The sequence below is a fragment of the Anastrepha ludens genome, chromosome 3 (assembly GCF_028408465.1).
Source record: "Anastrepha ludens isolate Willacy chromosome 3, idAnaLude1.1, whole genome shotgun sequence".
NCBI classification, from domain to species: Eukaryota; Metazoa; Arthropoda; class Insecta; order Diptera; family Tephritidae; genus Anastrepha; species Anastrepha ludens.
Window position 1 is genome coordinate 99329096 of NC_071499.1, and position 19681 is coordinate 99348776.

General features: G+C 37.4%; 2 protein-coding genes across 4 annotated transcripts in view; both read left to right on the forward strand.

The window, feature by feature from the left end:
• LOC128858587 (protein trapped in endoderm-1) overlaps nt 1–11078 on the forward strand; it is a 67610-nt gene extending 56532 nt beyond the window's left edge. For all 3 annotated transcript variants that reach the window (XM_054094979.1, XM_054094980.1, XM_054094981.1), the window contains exons 6-7: nt 4718–5172; nt 10837–11078. In XM_054094979.1, the coding sequence (XP_053950954.1) occupies nt 4718–5172; nt 10837–11008 (627 nt within the window). In that variant the 3' untranslated portion in view covers nt 11009–11078. The remainder of the gene's footprint in view (nt 1–4717; nt 5173–10836) is intronic.
• Nucleotides 11079–17974: 6896 nt separating this feature from the next.
• LOC128857620 (uncharacterized) lies at nt 17975–19443 on the forward strand. The gene is made up of 3 exons (XM_054093369.1): nt 17975–18170; nt 18229–18552; nt 19427–19443. Exons 1-3 carry the CDS (start codon nt 18149–18151, stop codon nt 19441–19443), a joined length of 363 nt encoding a protein of 120 aa, XP_053949344.1. The 5' UTR covers nt 17975–18148.
• The last annotated feature ends 238 nt before the right edge of the window (nt 19444–19681 follow it).

Here is a 19681-nt window from a genome sequence, read left to right on the forward strand (position 1 = left end):
TATGCAGCTGCATTTCTCGACATATCTCAAGCCTTCGACCATGTCTGGCATGATGGTTTACTCTGTAAAATAAAATTATTATATCTTTATCAAATCCTACCTTAAAATTAGTACTTATAAAAAACAAAATGAAGAACAATTTCAGCTCTGCTGGTGTACCTGGTTTAACTGGTGTACCCCAAGGCAGTATTATGGGTCCCATCTTATACTTTCTTTACACTCACGATCTACCAGTTACTGAGGGAACTATCGTCGGAACTTTTGAAGATGACACCGCCTTACTCGCCATTAACTCTCTCCCTGATGTGGCTTCTCTTAAACTCCAAAGAGGACTTGATAAAATAACTCAATGGCTCAGAGACTGGACAATAAAACCAAATGAGTCAAAATCTGTTCAAGTAACCTTTACACTCAAGCAAAATATTTCCCCATTCGTTAAACTTAATTACACAATCATAACCCAAAGTAATGTTACACAATATCTCGGAATGCATCTTGACTGCAAGCTCACATGGCAAACCCACATTTTTACTAAACGCAAGGCACTAGGAATCAAACTTCGAAGTCTTTATTAGCTTTTAAATCGGAATCCCCATGTATCCCTCGAAAATAAGCTCTCCCTATACTTAGCTATCCTCAAGCCAGTATGGCACAAAAACGACGCCAAAATGTTCTAACATGATTTTAACCTGTTAAGTGATTATGTCGAATATATGCGTCAATTTCAAATGTTTATTTTTTAGTTAATGTCGTATATGTGCGTCATGCCGAAAAAGGAAATTGCATTTGCTATGAAATTTAAAGTTAAGCAAAAAAACGAAATTTTCCCGGTTATTTTGGCATTATAAAGTAAGCATGAACACTGAATTTCCTGATAATCGTTATCATAATCGTTCAAAACCGGTTTTCGACAGTCTTCGTTTGAAATTAATTCAGCACAGTAAATCGAGCTGTCTAAGAAAAACTAATCGCTTAACAGATTAAAGCGCTGCCAATAACGTAGCAACCACGTAAAATTCAGAAAAATGCATAAAATGTTTATTTAAATCGTCCAATCGGTCCAATTTATTCATTACATATTTACTAAATTTAACTGGAATGTCAGACCACTTTATATATATGTACATATATAGGGTTTTCCAAACAGAGGTGTTATTTTGATATTCAAAGAAAAATGCTATTTTTTAATATAAATGATCGGATGTTTATTTCATTATAAAGACAAAGGTATGCCGTTAATAGTGGACAATAACATCAGGTAAATGACCACCACGACCACGCTTACAGGTCAATATCCTTTCCATGAAATTTTCCATATCCGAATTGCAAAGTGGCTGCCCTATGCCCTCGATAGCCTCACGAATTCCATCTTTGAGGTCTTGAATCGACCCTGTGCTGTTGACGTAGACTTAATCTTTCACGTGACCCCAAAGAAAAAGGTGACAAGGTGTTAAATCACAAGATCTCGGTGGTCAATTGTGATCACCAACTAAGCGCAACTTGGTAGTTGCAAAGACGACGCAGAAGGCCTTTGGATTTTTGACAATTCAAAAAGTTTTGATACTATTACAAAATATCAAACATTTACTGTCATAAACCTCTCTCAAACTGGCCAACGCCTTTGTATAATTTTCTTCCGACATTTGAAAGGACTTCACTGTGCTCAAGGCTTCACCGAGTAGACTTGACACTAAATGATTAAATTTTTCAATATCCGGGATTGTGGAAATATTGTGCACTAAACTCTCAAACCGACTCATAATGTTTTTAAATTCGGAATATTCTCCTTTGAATTTAGGTAACGACATTTTTTGTAGTCGCGAGCTGTGAGGTGCAATGAAAGATGTTTCGGCAATTGGCGATTTATTTCTCGTCAGAATGGATTTTAAATGGACTTTATTTCTACAATTAAGTCCTCTTACTCTCCACGGGAAATATATATATATATATTTTTATAAATCTAATCATTAATACGGAGAGCAAAATTTTGTCGTACCTTTTTTTAGTATTTATAGTCATAGAAAAAAGTTGAAACATATACCATTAGTAGCATGTAGCATATGTGGAGACGGCTTGCACAATGTATTAAAATAGATACATAAGTGAATAGGTGCAGGTAAAATTAATCACACTTTTTTACCTGTATTATAATATAATATCATGCTATAATATGTATCATGATATTATATATTTGTATCATGATATAAAAGTTGATGACACAACTGGAAACTGATACATATATTGTGAATCAATACTATTATAAATTTGATTCAGAAATTATGATGGTCATGGATTAATTAATGATTGTTTTTTATTATGGTTTTCAAAAAAAAAAATACATTTTTGTTTCGTAATACATAAAATTAAATGTTTCCAATTCATGAATAGAAAAAAATTATGATATTTGAAATACACAAATATAGGATCGCTTAATACAGGTAAAATGGGATATTTTTCATATTTAATTTTACTACATATATTCACATATATCATGTAAAAGGTTTCAGCATAAGCCATCCATTTATATACATATGTTTAAACTTTTTTCTATGACTATAAATACTAAAAAAAGATATGACTAAATTTTGCTCTCCGTATTTATATAACGTCGAATGACGTCGAAATTTCGACGTATGGGCGATCCTAGTATATATAAATATATATATATATTTTTTTCCCATTATAATGGAATGGAATAAAAATAATTGAAACCGGGCGCCGTAGCCGAATGGGTTGGTGCGTGACTACCACAGAGAGAACGTAGGTTCGAATCTCGGTGAAACACCAAAACTAAGGAAGAATATTTTTCTAATAGTGGTCGCCCCTCGGCAGGCAATGACAAACCTCCGAGTGTATTCTGCCATGAAAAAGCTCCTCAAAATATCTGCGGTTCGGAGTCGACTCGAAACTGTAGGTCCCTCCAGGAGCTCGGCCAAACACCCAAAAAAGGGTGTACGCGCCAATTTTATATATAATATATATAATAGGAATAATTAAAAATATATATATTTTTTCGGCAATAGAAATTTCGTTTGAGCATGGACTCAGGCTTATATATTTATAAATATATAAAGGGTTGTTAAGTTTAAGGGCCGGTGTTGATTTTGAATAAAATATAATTTTTTTAAGAAATTATTGTGATTTCTCTTTATTATGATAATATTGGTATGGCTCAATTACGTATGGTACAAAATATCGGCCAAATGGCCGCCGCGGCCTCGGCGGCCTACCTCCATCCGATGGTCCAAATTTTCGATGACGCTGAGGCATAATTGAGGTTCTATGCCGTTAATGTGCCGAATTATCTCATCCTTTAGCTCTTGAATTGTTGCTGGCTTATCGACGTACTCCTTTTCTTTCAAATAACCTCAAAGAAAGAAGTCCAACGGTGTCAAATCACATGATCTTGGCGGCCAATTGATATCGCCGCGACGTGAGATTATTCGGCCATCAAATTTTTCGCGCAAAAGAGTCATTATTTCGTTAGCTGTGTTACAAGTGACACCGTCCAGTTGAAACCACATATCGTCCACATCCACATCTTCCAATTCGGGCCATAAAAAGTTCGTTATCATCTCACAATAGCGAACACTATTCACAGTAACTGCCTGACCGGCCTCATTTTGGAAAAAATACGGCCCAATGATGCCGCCAGCTCATAAACCGCACCAAACAGTCACTCTTTGTGGGTGCATTGGTTTTTCGGCAATCACTCTTGGATTATCATTCGCCCAAATGCGGCAATTCTGCTTATAGACGAATCCACTGAGGTGAAAATGTGCCTCATCACTGAAGATGATTTTCTTCGAAAATTGGTCATTCACTGTTGCCCGTTTTCACAATAAGCCTGAATAACTTAAACGCGTTGCTCGATTGTGTATCTTTCCATGGTTCAAATTGAGTTAGTTTGAAATTGAAAAATGTCAAATGAAATGCAGAAAAAAACTTGACGTTTAGGTGTGGATTCAACGTCATTCAACATCAGCCCTTGAAATTTAACCACCCTTTATACAGTGCTATTGGCTTCTAAATACAATATTATTGAAACCCAAAAAGAAAGAAAAATTCTAAATATTTTAAGTTTAAATAGAAACAATAATAAAGGGTTACCAAAAAATATATATATACATATATCCCTATGTTCACCAAAACAATCAATCAATATCGCAAACAAGTAACTTCTAAAGAAAGGTTTGTTTATTTTCTGTGTATACCTCACTCAATTGTCAAAATCACATAGAACAAAGTAACGGTTTTCAGGTGACACCAGCTTTGTATTCTATATATCGTGATTGAAATGGGTAAATATTTTTTTGTTCAAATTGACATTATGGTAACTTTTTCTCATAAGAACTGTCAAATTCAATCACTCTTTGTTAAATATATTGCGATGATAGTCCTCATAGAGTAAGCATGCACTATATTCTTAGATTATTTAACTGTTTGGTTTCACAACGTTCTGTTAAATGTGACAGCTTGTCAACATCATATTCCAGATTAAATCATTTCAAGAAATCATAACGCCCACCACAAATCGGAAGAGCCCCTAGCAGTATATGCAGCCCTGTTATTATTCATCTATTGCTTCATCTATTCGCCACTTGCTAACGCTTTGCGAAAAGAAGAGACTTATTATTACACCACTACATAAAATTTAACTTTTGTATTAACTTTAAATTAATTAAGTTTCGACTCACATTTATAAAAAAATTTTCAGCTGCCACCTATTTTGGGAATTTGGGGAGCGATGGGACTTGACGAAGCCACATTTTCCTGTACTATTTTAAAGAAGAATGGAAAGTCGATCAAAAAAACTTTGTTTCTGATTGGATTTCTTTTGCCATGCATAGTTATAATAGTTTCATATTCATGCATTTATTTAACGGTTTTACGGCAAAAAAGAAAAATGGACACACACAGAAATTATAAAGTTTCACCAAACGAATCAGTATTGACTGCTCGAAAGCACAACGAAGATAACAGGTTAACAGTAATGATGGTTACCATATTCGGTTGCTTTCTTTGTTGTTTTTTACCATTAATGCTGGCTAATGTAGTGGACGATGAAAGGAAAACTAATTATCCTTGGTTTCACATTATAGCATCGGTAATGGCATGGGCTTCGAGTGTTATTAATCCGATTATTTATGCAGCAAGCAACAGGAATTATAGGTAAGTAGTGCAATATTTTTCTTTATGACTTATTCTAAAATAAGAATCGATGTACATATCCTATTCATAAAACCAAATTTTTTTCAAACAGTGGTTAGATCAGATTCGTTCGATGATTTTATTTATATTTAAAATGATGATTCAACTGCAAACTTTCACTTTTTTTAAATAAAATTTAAATCTTGAGTTTAAATTCAAAATGGGTTTTATTGACATTTAAAAAGGAAAATTATATGTAATTGGATATGTTTGGTATTGCATAAAGCATTTGGAACAGATTTGGGTGTTTTCGCAATTTTGTTATGTATTTTTCTCTGCTGCTCCCCACTGCAACTTTGAGCAGAGGTATTTGCAACATGGCAATATTCAATCCTGGTAAAACCATGGTCTTCTTAGACGTAAGGAACGCTTGCAAGAGCGTCAGATGGGCAGACATATTAGCCACCTTAGACAAAGGTTAAAAATTCCGGCATACCTGCAGCACATAATGAGCAGTTATTTGCGATAGCGGAAACTCGTCTATCAAACCCCGGGGAGTTCTCGAGGTATAGATGTCACACCGGAGCGGCACAAGTTGTGGAACATTAGTTATGACAAGATATTCAATATAGAAATGCCCGATAGTACATTTCTAATCGGATATGCATACGATATCGCCGCATTCATCACATCTTAAAACCATTAAGAAGCTCCTAGAAAACTTAACCAATTCGTGATATGGACACAAACGTGGCTAGACTCACGTTACCTCAAATTAGCCACAGAGAAATCGGAGCTAATATTTCTAACAAAGAAACACATCCTACTAAAAATTAGCATGCAAACTTGCTCCAATACGCTAACCAAGAAAAAAGTTCCAAAGTTCCTACGCATAACACTGGACCCAATACTATCTTTCTGGGCCGAAATAAAACACAACAGCAGAGAAAACCGCTCAGATAGCATCACTTTAAGAAACGATTTAGAATAGTATTAAAAAAAGTCAGTAGTTTGCAAGTCACAATATTGACGTCATTAACGTTAAAAGTTCGGACACGAAACTTGCTGTGGGATCGGTTTATGCTGTATTTTGTTTTTGTTGTAAATGTTTTTTTGAAATCGAACTTAGTTTAAATAATTTTTTTTTTCTACATTTTTTTGTTTTTAGCTAAATACACAACCAAAGCTATTTTAACCATACTTTACTTCAAAACTAGATTACTTATGTAAAACTCCAAATAACAATTGAACCTTAGGTTAATGAATAGCAATTAAAAGTAGAAGAGGTATTAGAGAATAGACATAAAAGTAATAATTGTTGGGATGAAATAAAAAAGTGGAATAGATATAGATAACGGCATACATACACTAAGTTGCGAAAAAGAACGTACATGATGACAGTCAGAGATATTCGGCAAAGTAACGAAGCAATCCCCTTTATATTTCGAATTTTTAGGAGTAAAATATTCCACAAGAATACAAAGTATAGATGTTCAGAAAACTATATTTTAATGGGACAAAGTTGAGTAAACCCCAAGATTTTGAGAAATGAAGTCGATCTAAGAGATGCCTGGGCTCCTGAGTAGTAATGATCTTCTGAAGTAACAATAAACATTTGAAGCAAATCGTCAAATGATACGCACGCAATTAATTGGCTTCGCAAACACAGAAATGTGGTCAAAACGAATTTACAGTAGGCAAGTATGTATACTTAGAATATGTCTACTGCGACACACACTATCACAATTAGTAGACAACTCACAAACCACGTCGGTAATAAATACGTTTTAGATAGAAGCAGTTGAATTATCACTGGTATAAAATGTTGAGTTGCCCATATCTTTTGGAGCATAACATATATAATACTATACTCCTCCTGCAGGACTAAAAATTTGCTTACTCCATGTCATAGTTCTATTAATTATAACCCCTAAATATTTTCAGCATTATTTAGTCTAACTATCGTATAGTTATCAAGTTATAACTGTATGTAGTGATGCTCTGAGATTTGACTTGATTGAGGATTAACCCTTTGGGGACCGTTGCGGACGCGTATCGGCGGCTAAATTCCAAATTATTTCGTAGCTGTAACGCTCGCGACGTCTGTCGTTCTGAGCGATAAGATACGCATACCTATATTAAAAGAGTCACGTTTTCATTGAAAGACATTAAGGACCATTAGCGATGTAGTCTTATCTTCCTTATAATGTGAACTTACGATGTGAGACGACGGCAGAGTCAGAACGAATTTCAGTTCTTCGATTCAGTCTCTTAGGGTCACTGCCAGAGGAACCAGCAGGCTCTTTATATATTTTATCCTACGTACAATAGCTAAGCGATCTAGAGATAATACGTTAGATAGTGACAGTCCTGACGAATATTACTTTGAATCTGATAAGACGGACGATTACGGCATTACTTCGTCAATTCGAACGATATCACATAATGCCGGAATATAAAACGTTAATGTACATACCTAAATACAACCATACTTCTTCTTGCTTTTTTTTCAATTTGTTTTTTTATAATAATTTTTTGACTTAATGAAATTTTTTTCTTGTGTTAAATAAAGCCTTAGTTTTTATAACGTTCAACGTATTTATTTTCTTTACTGCGCACTCCAATACCTCTCGTCCTCAGAGACGCTCGCCCGTCGAGCGGTTCCGTACCCAAATGATTAATACAGGGTGAACGATATGAAGTGTTACCTATTCAAAACACCATAACTTTTTTGTGTGAAATTAGTTTTTATTGATTTCAAATACAAAATTGTTCAAAAATGATTACAATTTTAACATATATTTACTTTAGCTCGATATGGCCACCTTTTGCCTTGACTATAGCCTTCAAATGGTCAAAAAATTAGTTGCATGCTGCACGAATGTGATCTTGAGGTATTTTGGCCCATTCTCGTATAATCGCTTCATTCAGCGCATCCATGCTGGCATATTTTTTAGTCCTCACCTTGCTCTCCAAAATGGACCAGATGGAATAGTCCATCGGATGTGCGTCTGGCGAATTCGAAAGCCATTGTGTGGACGAAATGAAGTGTGGAACATGATATTTTAACCATGCTTGGTTCACGGTTCACACGAGCTTTATGAGATGGTGCCGAGTCCTGTTGGAACGTCCATGGTCTACGACCGAAATGTTTGCGTGTCCACGGCCCTAAAGCAGCTTCTAAAACATTTTCCCCGATAATAAATCGCATTCACTTTGACACCAGGCTCGATAAAAACGATTGGAGAGCGTCCATCAGCGGTTACTGAGGCCCAAACCATTACTTGCGATGGGAAATTGCTTCGAGTGGCCATACGTAGGCTCAAATTCTCGTATGAGCGTTCGGTCAAGTAAACACGATCGACATTTTTTTCATCAGAAAACACAATGTTAGGAAATTCGCCACGTTCCTGCAAGCTCTTACTCTTTCGCATACGCTTTGCTCTTTCGCACGAAACTTTTTTTGCTGTGGTGAAAGATCGTGTGCTTTTTGGAACTTTTAAGCCTTGACCTTGAGCTCATTTTTCAATATGCGTCGAATGCTGTCTTGCGATATTTTTATTTCTTCCACTTCGACGTGGATTTCGCGATTTGCAATGCTACCAGTATCATTGTAATGTTTTATAATGCGACACACAAAAATATTATTCACTTTGAGGTGACTGAGCTCACGAACAATGGCTGGTTGTGATTTTCCAGCCAAATATAACGCAATCACAAGAAAAAAAAATTTAACAAAACTGAGACGCAAATGCTTTTGATGGCTTATAAACAATACATTGAACTGTCATTAGAACAATTTTGTCGTTGATGTCAAGAGCCGTTTCACAGATACAAGCAGTGTGAAGTTGGTAACACTTCATATCGTTCGCCCTGTACATTGGTTATAAATTTGAAGTCAGTATTTAAATTGTTAATAAAAACAAATGGAGTCAAGGAAACACCTAACATGCAACTGAACATCACCTGCATAAACAGGGACAAAATGGAACAAGTTTTTAAGTTTTAAGATTAAAGTTTGTAATTCACAGAGTCAAACGTTTTGGAATGGAAGTAAAGTAAGAAAGGTCATATAGTCAATATTGAGTCTAGTGTCGACCGAAACTTTTAAGGGTGCCGCAGTGTAGATCTCACTGCAATGGGTTCATCAAGAAGTTGTTACTCAGATAGGAGTTTATCCCGCGATGATAAAGGGTGTTTTTTTTAGAGGTTAGGTTTTCAAGATGAAATAAAACGTATATAATTTAATGTTATGGCCAAGAATTTAGCTTTATTATAAAGATAAGGGTTTGCCATTATGTTTTGAAAATGATTTCGGGCAAGTGGCCGCCGCGGCTGGCTCGAATAAATTCCAGCCGAGAGGCCCAATTTTCGACCACTTTTTGCAGCAATTGGGGCCGTATGTCAGCAATAACGCGCCGAATATTCTCTTCCAAGACGTCAATCGTCTCGGGCTTATCTGCGTAGACAAGCGACTTCACATAGCCCCACAAGAAATAGTTCAGCGGTGTTATATCGCACGATCTTGGAGGCCACGCCACAGGTCCACGGCGCGAGATAATGCGCTCACCAAAAGTTTCCATCAATAAATCGATTGTTGCGTTGGCTGTATGGCATGTAGCGCCGTCTTGTTGGAACCAAAGGTCGCCCACATCAACATCGTCCAATTCAGGCACGAAAAAGTCATTAATCATGGCTCTATAGCGCTATCCATTGACTGTAACGTTATGGCCGGCTTCATTTTTAAAGAAATATGGACCAATGATTCCCTCTGCCCATAGAGCACACCAAACAGTGACTTTTTGAGGATGTAACGGCGTCTCAGCAATGGCTTGTGGATTATGTTCACTCCAAATGCGACGATTTTGCTTATTGACATACCCATTCAACCAAAAGTGAGCTTCATCGCTGAACAAAATTTTCTTGTGAAAATCGGGATCGGTGGCCATCTCGTTTTGGGCCCAAATTTGCACGATTTGCAAACGTTGTTCAGGTGTCAGTCTATTCATTATGAAATGGCAAACCAAACTGAGCATAAATCAAGTGACAGCTGTCAAAAAGGCCATCTACGAAAAAAGTAGTGCCAACTTGAAAACCTAACCTCTAAAAAAAACACCCTTTACATTCGTACTCACTTTATCCGCAGATGAATTTTTTGACACTGTTTAGGGCTTTGTAAAACATAATTGCCCGATAAATTAAAAAAAATCACAGAGAAAGACTAAAGGAAGTCTGTTCTCGTCGGCAACTTATTGCATTTTGTGTAAGTATTTTGGACAATGGATCACACGAAATAAGCCGTTTTTCTGGATCAGATCGCTTTTATGTTTGTATTGTATTTCAGGTGAATGAAAAAGCGATAAATCGATTGATGCAAAAAAAAGTTAAAATCGAAATTGTTTACCTGACCAGAAAAACGGAACACATTTCCGTTATTTATGGCCCAAAATTGAGTTTACTTGTTTCGGCGTTCCTTTGTGTCATTTCGGAACTTAATAGTTTACCTACAATGTAGTTTTTTTTAACCTTGTATGCAAAAATTATAAATGAATATGTACATGTGTGGCAACTGAAAAAAATGCAAACGATCGGATAACGTAAATCACTAAACATTCATTTTATTGATTCCTCCCGCAAATCAAAGGATCCGAAACATAACTAATAAACTAATTTTTATTTCCGCAGGATAGCATATTACAACACCCTAAGGCATTTAAAATTCTGGGGCAAACCGTTGACATCAATTCATAGCAGAAGTATCCACCCAAGCAAGAATGAGGATTACACCGGACCAATCAGAAGTATACCTTTGTTCCAAGTTGCTAGTAATAATTTGTGCCAAACATACTCAGTTTAGTAATTAAAAACAATTTTATAGTATTATATGCATAATTATAAAGTACAATAAAAAAAACATTTTTGATGAATTTTGTCCTAAACAGGTGTTCTTGCCGATAAATACGAAATGAATGTTTTTTCTTTAGAGAACATTTCAATTTTGGCTGGCCCATTTCTTAAGAATTAATGCAGCAGGATGAAGAAATGAATGAGCTAAAATATGAAATATCTCAAATTTGAGAACTCTCGTGTCGTTATATTTTCTACATTTTATCTATGATCATGATCTATGATCTATCAATTTGGATTGGCTATTAAATTTTGGAATGAAGCAAACTTATAGGCAAGGAAATATGGACGAAAATTTAGACTTAGCATACAAAAAGGAAATGATATTAAAATAAACGCATTTACCCAAAAGTGGCCGTGGCCTCTATCTTAGATAAAGAGTTATATGTGCACCATGCGCACGAACGGATGGATAGGTATGGCTGAATAGACTTTTCTTAACATTCCGAGCCTCGCCACGAAAATAGAATACAAAGCTTTCTTTATTTGAAGTAACCATTTATTTTAATTCTTGGTTAAAAATTGATTCTGTTTATATAAATGTCGGGGACTCGACGGCTCAACCACGAGCTCCTTCGTTGGGCCTTTGTGCAGGTTCTCATGTTTAGGATAGAAGTAATCTATACCCGGTATTTCGAACGGTTCGTATCGAATCGATCGCTCTCTGGTCTTGCTTCAATCGATGACAACGAATTGTCCAGAATTCATCACGAGAGTCGGCTTAGAGCGTCAACGCGACGCATTTTCATTGCCCAACGTGAGACTCGAAGGGGAACGTCATTTTTCTTTGTGTTCACAACAACGGCATTGCCATCCGGGCTTTTGTTAGCGCCTACAGCTCATAGAAATGGTATTTTTTCTCCATCGGCTTTATCTTTCGGCTCATATACTGATCCTTGTCGACGACGTCTTTTCAAAACAGGACTGCGCCATATTCAGCCATGCTTATACCAGTATTTGTATCTTTGTCATATTTCAATTGCTCCGTCTCTGCTATTTCTCAACTCTCCTTGCAATTTGCTGATTTGGATTAGAAGCTTTTATCGGGGGGTTTTATAAATTTCGCACTACGCTAGAGAACTGCTAACCTTGCGCAGCGTCGCATGAGCCCATGACGATCCTCCGATCTCACCACACTTTCAGCCACTCATTATGCCTCCCATATCTCACCCTGCATACGCGGACTCTGAGCCGCTTGTTAGTGGCCTCATTCAGCTTCCTATCTGCATATTTACTCATTGCTTGAACTACGCCCAAATCATCGGCGAATGAACCTTCAGGACTTGCAGTCGACCTAACTGCTCTTCCAGAATTTTTGCACTCATTCCATCGCTAACCTTCATCACCGCATTTGAAATACGTTAACTGCGGGGACAGCTCCGAGTGAGGTACATGCGCATGATTACCGTGCTACGGCCTGACTCAAAATGAAGGCTTTTTCAATCGTCGTTAAAGTCCTTTACGATTTTCGCCTGGTACAGGTTGCCCTTATTACCTGCTATCAGAAACTCCTTCGATGAAGTACGCGATCAAGCTGGAGTGAGTGAGATTAATGGCTTTGCCGTCCTGCATCATCGCGTATCTCGGCCAATAACATACCTACTAACATCTTCCAAGCGCAGAGCGGATTTTAAAAAATCCCAGCTGCTAACTCGGCATTGGTTTCGAATAAAAAGTTTCGCTCAACCTTTTAATAACGGCCTAGCATATATGTATAATTTTTTGAAGATCTCTTAAAAACCAACCCCTCGAAATGTTCCTTTAATCCGTCCACTGTCAGAGCTAAACTTTCCTCTCGTTCATGTATTAAAAATTTTAAAAACTATTAATTATTTATTATTATTTATAGGGGATATATACAATATAACCCTAACTAAATTATTAATTATTTATTACAAAATGAGTAAGATAAATATAAAATATTCAAAATATTCAGTTTTAAGAAAAACCCATTAACAAAATTATTTATTATTCAAAGCACACTTTTTTCGACTCTACTTTGCAAAATTAAACTACATTTGCGTTACATTTTTTACATCGCCAGCACTGCAAAACGCTATTCGAATACTGCTAGTGTATATTCCACAAATATTACAAATAAAAAAATTACAATTACGACTTAGCTGGATAAGCCGACAAGTTCTTCTGCATTGGGTTGTTGTGGTGCTGCTCTTCCTGGAACTACCATTTGCTATGCTTACTGATGTCCCACGCTGCCTTCGCCATTGCAAACTGCACACCTCCAACAATACCTTCATTGAGCCAGAGCTACGCTGAAGCTCTGAATCTGCAATGGGAGGTGTTGGTTTCCGATTCAGGTGTCGGGAGCTTAGAAAGGTGGTAAGCCTCCCGATGAATGTTGCTTAATATCTCTCTATAAGTAAGGTATCAGGAGGCATCCCATGGTTGTGCTGATAGCAGCATTCTGACGGCTCTGTAGCTTTGTCCACTGTAAATCACTGATGCTAGGCGACCAGACGGGCGCAGCGTAATTTAGAACCGACTGGTCAGTTACTTTAAATTCTAACAGCAACATTTATTTGTCTTTGCCCAAAGTGCTAGCGAATTAAGCTCCTTGTTGATGTTTTGGAACTTAGTGGCAATTGCGGTTGTATGCGCTGAAAAGGAGAGCAAACTATCGAAAGTGACGTCCAAGGTTTTAGAGTTGTTATCGGTCGGTATTGGTGTGTCATCGACTTTCATCTTTAGCTGTAGTTTGACCTCCTCCTCCTAATGAGGGTCGCCGTGGATTTAGTGGGGAAAAGTTGGATATTCCTCGCAGTGAACGAGCGACAAAGGCTGGTGAGGTAATCGTTTACTTTGGAACACAGGATATCTTTGGTTAAATTCGATTGTTTACTGGCGGCTGACGTTCGCTGATGATTCTACCCTGGCGGGTCTGGCTTATAAAACGGTTATGCAAAAAGTGAAAGGGCGTAGAGCACCACAGCCCACGTGCCCACAACTACATTAATGTTCTTTCCCTCACAAGGCAAAACAAGCGACGAAGAATATGACTTGGATGCAATCGTAAATGAACCAGCGGTGACACCAGAAGAAGTGTTAAACACACTAAAACGTGTAAAAGACCGGGTTCCAAAAATTGCCCTTAAAACCACGATACGGGCAAGACCTCGCACATTCGCCAACCTATACAAATAAGTGCTTGGCTGAAGGAACCTTCCCAACGCGATAGAAATTGCAACGCTTGGTGCTGCTGCTTAAACCAGGCAAGCAACCATACCAACCATCCGCATAGAGACCGCTTTGTATGTTGGATACAGTAGGGAACATTTTTTAATGTATCATATGTGAAGCTATCAGCGGGGAAACACCACCACATTGGATGTAAAAAATGCTTTCAATGCGGCAAAATGGTCCAACATACTACTAGCCTTAAAACACCACGTTACGAGGGGTGCCTTTTATATGTCGGGATTAGAGAACAAAAACAAATTTTAATCATCGAAAATCACTTTATTGTTTTTCAAAATATTCTCCATGAAGATCTAGACACTTTTGCATGCGTTTGAACCAATTGTCGAAGCACTTTTGCCACTCTGAATGAGGTACCTCCAAAACATGCATTCTGAATGCCGTAACCGCTTCTTCAGGTGTTGAAAAACGTTGACCTCTCAGTTTGTTTTTTACGTACGGGAATAAAAAGAAGTCATTCGGTGCCAAGTCAGGACTATACGGCGGATGACCCATTAATTCGATGTTTTGGGTGCTCAAAAATGCAGTTGTTTGAGCCAATGTGTGAGAGCTCGCATTGTCCTAGTGAAGAGTGATCCGTCTTTGGCGATTGGTTTTCCTAATTTCTTGGAAGACAACTGGCTAATAAATAGTTGTGTACCACTCAGAATTTACTGTTCTGTGTTGTTCTAGTGCTACGGTTTCGACATGTCCAGTTTTTCCGAAAAAACAGGTGACCATTTGCTTGGAAGTGCTTCGTGCGCGAACAACTTTTGTTGGATTTGGCCCATCTTGAAACACCCATACAATCGACTGCTCTTTACTTTCGGGCTCATACGCGTAAATCCATGATTCATCACCTATCACGATGTCATAGACGTGTTTCGAAGCCCCGCGATCGTATTTTTTGAGCATTTCTTTCGACCAATCGACACGAGCCTTTTTTTGGGCGATTGACAAATTGTGTGGGATCCAACGCGAACAAATTTTTTTGACAGTCAAATGTTTATGCAATATTGAATGTATGCTGGTCCCACTAATGGATAAGATTGTCTCAATCTCACGATAGGTCACATGACGATCTTGCAATATCAGTTCGCGCACAGCATCAATGGTTTTCGGAACAACAACTGATTTTGGACGACCTTCACGAAATTCGTCTTGGAGTGAACTACGACCACGATTGAATTCACCATACCATCGATAAACACTGGTCCTTGATGGAACTTCATCGCCAAAAAATTAATAAAGTTCATCCATGCAATGTTGCTGAGTTAATCCACGTCGAAAGTTGTAAAAAATAATCGCACGAAAATGTTCCTTTTTTGGACCGAGATGAATCTTTTAAGTTACTGTAAACAACACAAATAGCGCTGGTATTTCAAAACGTTCTGAGTACGTAAAAGCCAAAATGTGTCAAACTTTGCGATACAGCTGTCAGTTGCCAGATTGCAATACCAGGGTTGCCAAATCCCGACATATAAAAGGCACCCCTCGTATCTCTTGCGCATCATCAGAAGCTATTTCAGCAATCGTCATGTACGACGGGGTCCTAAATATGCGTTGTTGCTGGAAAGGTACCAGTGAACATCCATATATATATATATATATATATATATATGTATATAATTGACGCGTACGCACCCTTTTTGGGTGTTTGGCCGAGCTCCTCCTCCTATTTGTGGTTTGATGTTGTTCCACAAATGGAGGGACCTACAGTTTCAAGCCGACTTCGAATGGCAGATATTTTTTATGAGGAGCTTTTTCATGGCACTCGGAGGTTTGCCATTTGATTTGAACCTAACTTCTCTCTGAATGGTGATCACGCACCAACTTATTCGGCTATGGCGGCCGCCATTTTCTCTTATAGCGTCTAGTAATTTTTGGACTTTTGAGGTTGTTAACCTTGATCCCTAAATATGATTTTTGCATAGTAGTCGCCTCCAGCGATGTAAAGACTTCCTAGTCCGTTTAAATAGTTCATATATTGGTATTTTGCATTATTGAATTGTGGCGGATAGTACACTGCTGATATTGTTATTGGTCTTTTTGAGCTAATTATTGAAACTGTCGTTGCTCGTATATTGATTTTTCTATAAGCATCAAATCCGTAGTAATTGTTTTTTTTGATAGGGTAACTGCGGGTATTGTGGTATAGGCGGGTAATGTGGTATAGCAGCTTTATTCGAAAACTAAAGTCGTGGAAATAACGGGACCAAGTTAGATATTTCGGCATTCTCAGAATCTTAAGAACGCGTGATTTGATTTGTGTTTTGCAAGGCATACCATGAGTCAGTTGTAAAAAAATCGCGTGGTCGTGTGGTTGACATTTTTTTGTGCTCAGTGGAAAATTTCTGGCAAATTAAAATCCTGTGCTTTAAACTGCATTTATCCATCGGGAAGTAATAAGTGAGTTTAATACTAGTGAAGCATGTAAGCAATATTTTTGTATATTTGGTCGATATTTAATTATTCAAAATTAATTTGTTCAAACTCTAATGCGGCTATTGTGGGATAGGTAAAGGCGGCTAAAGTGGTATAGTGTACCATATTACCCTCTCGATCAAAAAAATGCCGAAGAAAGGTGAAATACCAAAATGGAAAGCAGAGGATATGAAAAAAGCTATCCAAGCGGTTAGAAAAGGTGAAATGGGTATTCTCTTGGCTTCCAAGACATTTAGTGTCCCCCATACCACTCTGCAGCGCATGGCAAGAAGCGAGAAATCCATCGAGGAGCTGTTGACAACTAAACTTGGCCGGGCTCCGATTTTAACAGCGGAAATTGAGAATGACTTAGTTAAATATTTACTAGAAATGGAGTCAAGGTACTGGGGACTAACACGCGCAGACGTGCGGTCATTGTGTTATCAAATTGCCACAAAAAACAACATTCCCAATAAGTTCTCCGTTATTAAAGAGTGCACTGGCAAGGATTGGCTAAAAGGCTTCTGTAACCGACACCGAAATGTTCTGAGTTTTCGAAAGCCAACTGGAACAAGCGTCGACCGTGCACGTGGTTTTTCTCGAGAAAATGTTGATATATTTTTCAAATTGCTGGAAGAAGAAAACGCAAAACATAATTTTCCGCCTTCTCGTATCTGGAACGTTGACGAAACCGGAATATCAGTAGTTCCTTCGCAACAGGCACAAATAATCGCTCGGAAAGGAAAAAAACAGATTGGAACAATGACTTCAGCTGAGCGAGGATCGCTTGTTACAGTCATCACTTGCATGAGCGCAGGAGGTGGTTTCGTACCACCATTTTTCATCTTTCCACGAAAAAACCATAACCCTCTTCTAATGAAAGACGCTCCCCCTGGCTCAAGCTCGGCGTGCCATTTGTCTGGATGGGTTCAGATTCCCATCTTCACGAAATGGTTCAGGCATTTTTTAAGCGTAACGAAACCATCTCCGTCTGAACCTCTGCTTCTTATATTAGATGGGCATTATAGCCACACACGCAATATAGAAGTTATTGATCTAGCTCGCGAACACAATGTGACTATACTTTCTTTGTGCCCCATTCAACACACAAACTTCAACCGTTGGATCAGGCTTTTATAGGACCTTTTAAGAAGTACTATAATGACGAAATAAGACGATTTATGCGTGAACAGGGCAGAAAAGTTACACATTTTGATACCGCAGGACTATTTACTAAGGCTTATTTGAGGGTTCAAACTGGACAAATTGCAATAAATGGTCTTAAAGCCACGGGAATTTATCCGTTTGATAAACATATTTTCACAGATGCAGATTTTATAGCTGGGAACTCATCATCATCAGGTACAATTCAGTTTTAAATATAAAAAATCTTGCTAGATATATTGTCTTCTCAGAGGATCCAGTTGAAACTATAAATTCAACGACAGAAGAAACCCCAAGCGCATCAGCCATGGAAATTGAGCCTGAAATTCGTAAGTTTCGAAATAAAATCTATGGAAATTTTAGGAACGCTATTTAATTTGTTTATAGAAGCAAGCACAAGCCGAAGACTCGTTACTCCCTGGGAAATATCTCCACCACCAAAGCTACGAGATCCACCACCTAATCGGAAAGGCCGGAAAACAAAGGCAACAGTTTTAACAACTTCGCCTTATAAGTGTAATTTGTTACAGAGCATTGAAGAGGAGTTTCCAGATGTTCCACCAACAAAAGAATCGTCTTGCAACTACTGTGGCAAAATTTATGGGCAGGATATAATAATGAAGCCTTGGACCTCTTGTCTGCAATGCGAACAAATTTGGGCCCACGAAAAGTGTATTCCCAATCGAAGTGCTATTTTTCTTTGCGATTCTTGTAAGTAATATTGTAAGTAATACTCTTACAAGTGCTATGAATTTTATTATTGCGTTTTTTGTCAATTGAAGCTTAAAATATTTTTGTTCAATATGTTTTAATTCAGTTCATATTCCTTTTTTAAATGGTTCGCAATAAAATTTTAGTTATCAATCAAAAGTAACTGACTTATTATTAAAAGCATCATATGCGGGTAATGTGGTATACTATACCACATTACCAGAATAAGGTATACCACATTACCCGCCAATTTCTTCAAGGGCTTGTTTCCGTCTTTTGCAGTACTTTCTTAAATATTTCTGAAACTCGCGGCTCTAAGGCTTTTGAAGCTAGGTGTATTTGAACTTAATAACGGTAGCATATTATTGATAAATTTTCATTCAAATCAAATAAAATTTAACGATTTTATAGACGAAAATAAAATGGGTATACCACAATACCCGCAGTTACTCTAATAATTACAGTTGCTCCGTGAGCCCTGTTTTCTGGGTGATCTATGTAGTGTATGTTGTAATGGTAATATTCCTTGTTCTTGTGCATCGTGAATTTCTTTTTTGAGTAGTGTCGGATATCTTTGGATTTTGAGTTTTTTCTAGATTTCGCAACACTATAATTAGCTATACGGTTTTTGCCACAATGAGCACATTTAGTTTGACCTCTTTCCACATTGTTCTTAATTTCACATATATGTATTTGTGTCGTGCATTTAATCTATGTGGATATATCATGTAATAGTTTTTTGTACGACCGTATTTCTGACAATTTGTGAATTCAGGAATTACTCTTTTTTAACGCGATGACTCAAAATTAATTTTACGGCGGTGTAGATGGAGTATACTATATATATGTCGGTATTGTTTTCGTTTAATTTTAGTTCAATTGAAAATATAATAGTAAAGAGGCTGTTTCATCCCGAAGCGTTTTTAATTTACATGTTGTGAATATTTGTTGTAGACCTAGTTCAAAAAGATCATATTTTATATTTTCGATAGAAGCCGACTGATGTATGTGTCGTAAAAATACTCTTAACCCTTGTTGCTCTTTTGATGTAAGTAAATGTATACAACTTTTTGCCGTAGGCGAATGGGTTGGTGCGTGACAATTCCGAGAGAACGTAGGTTCGGATATC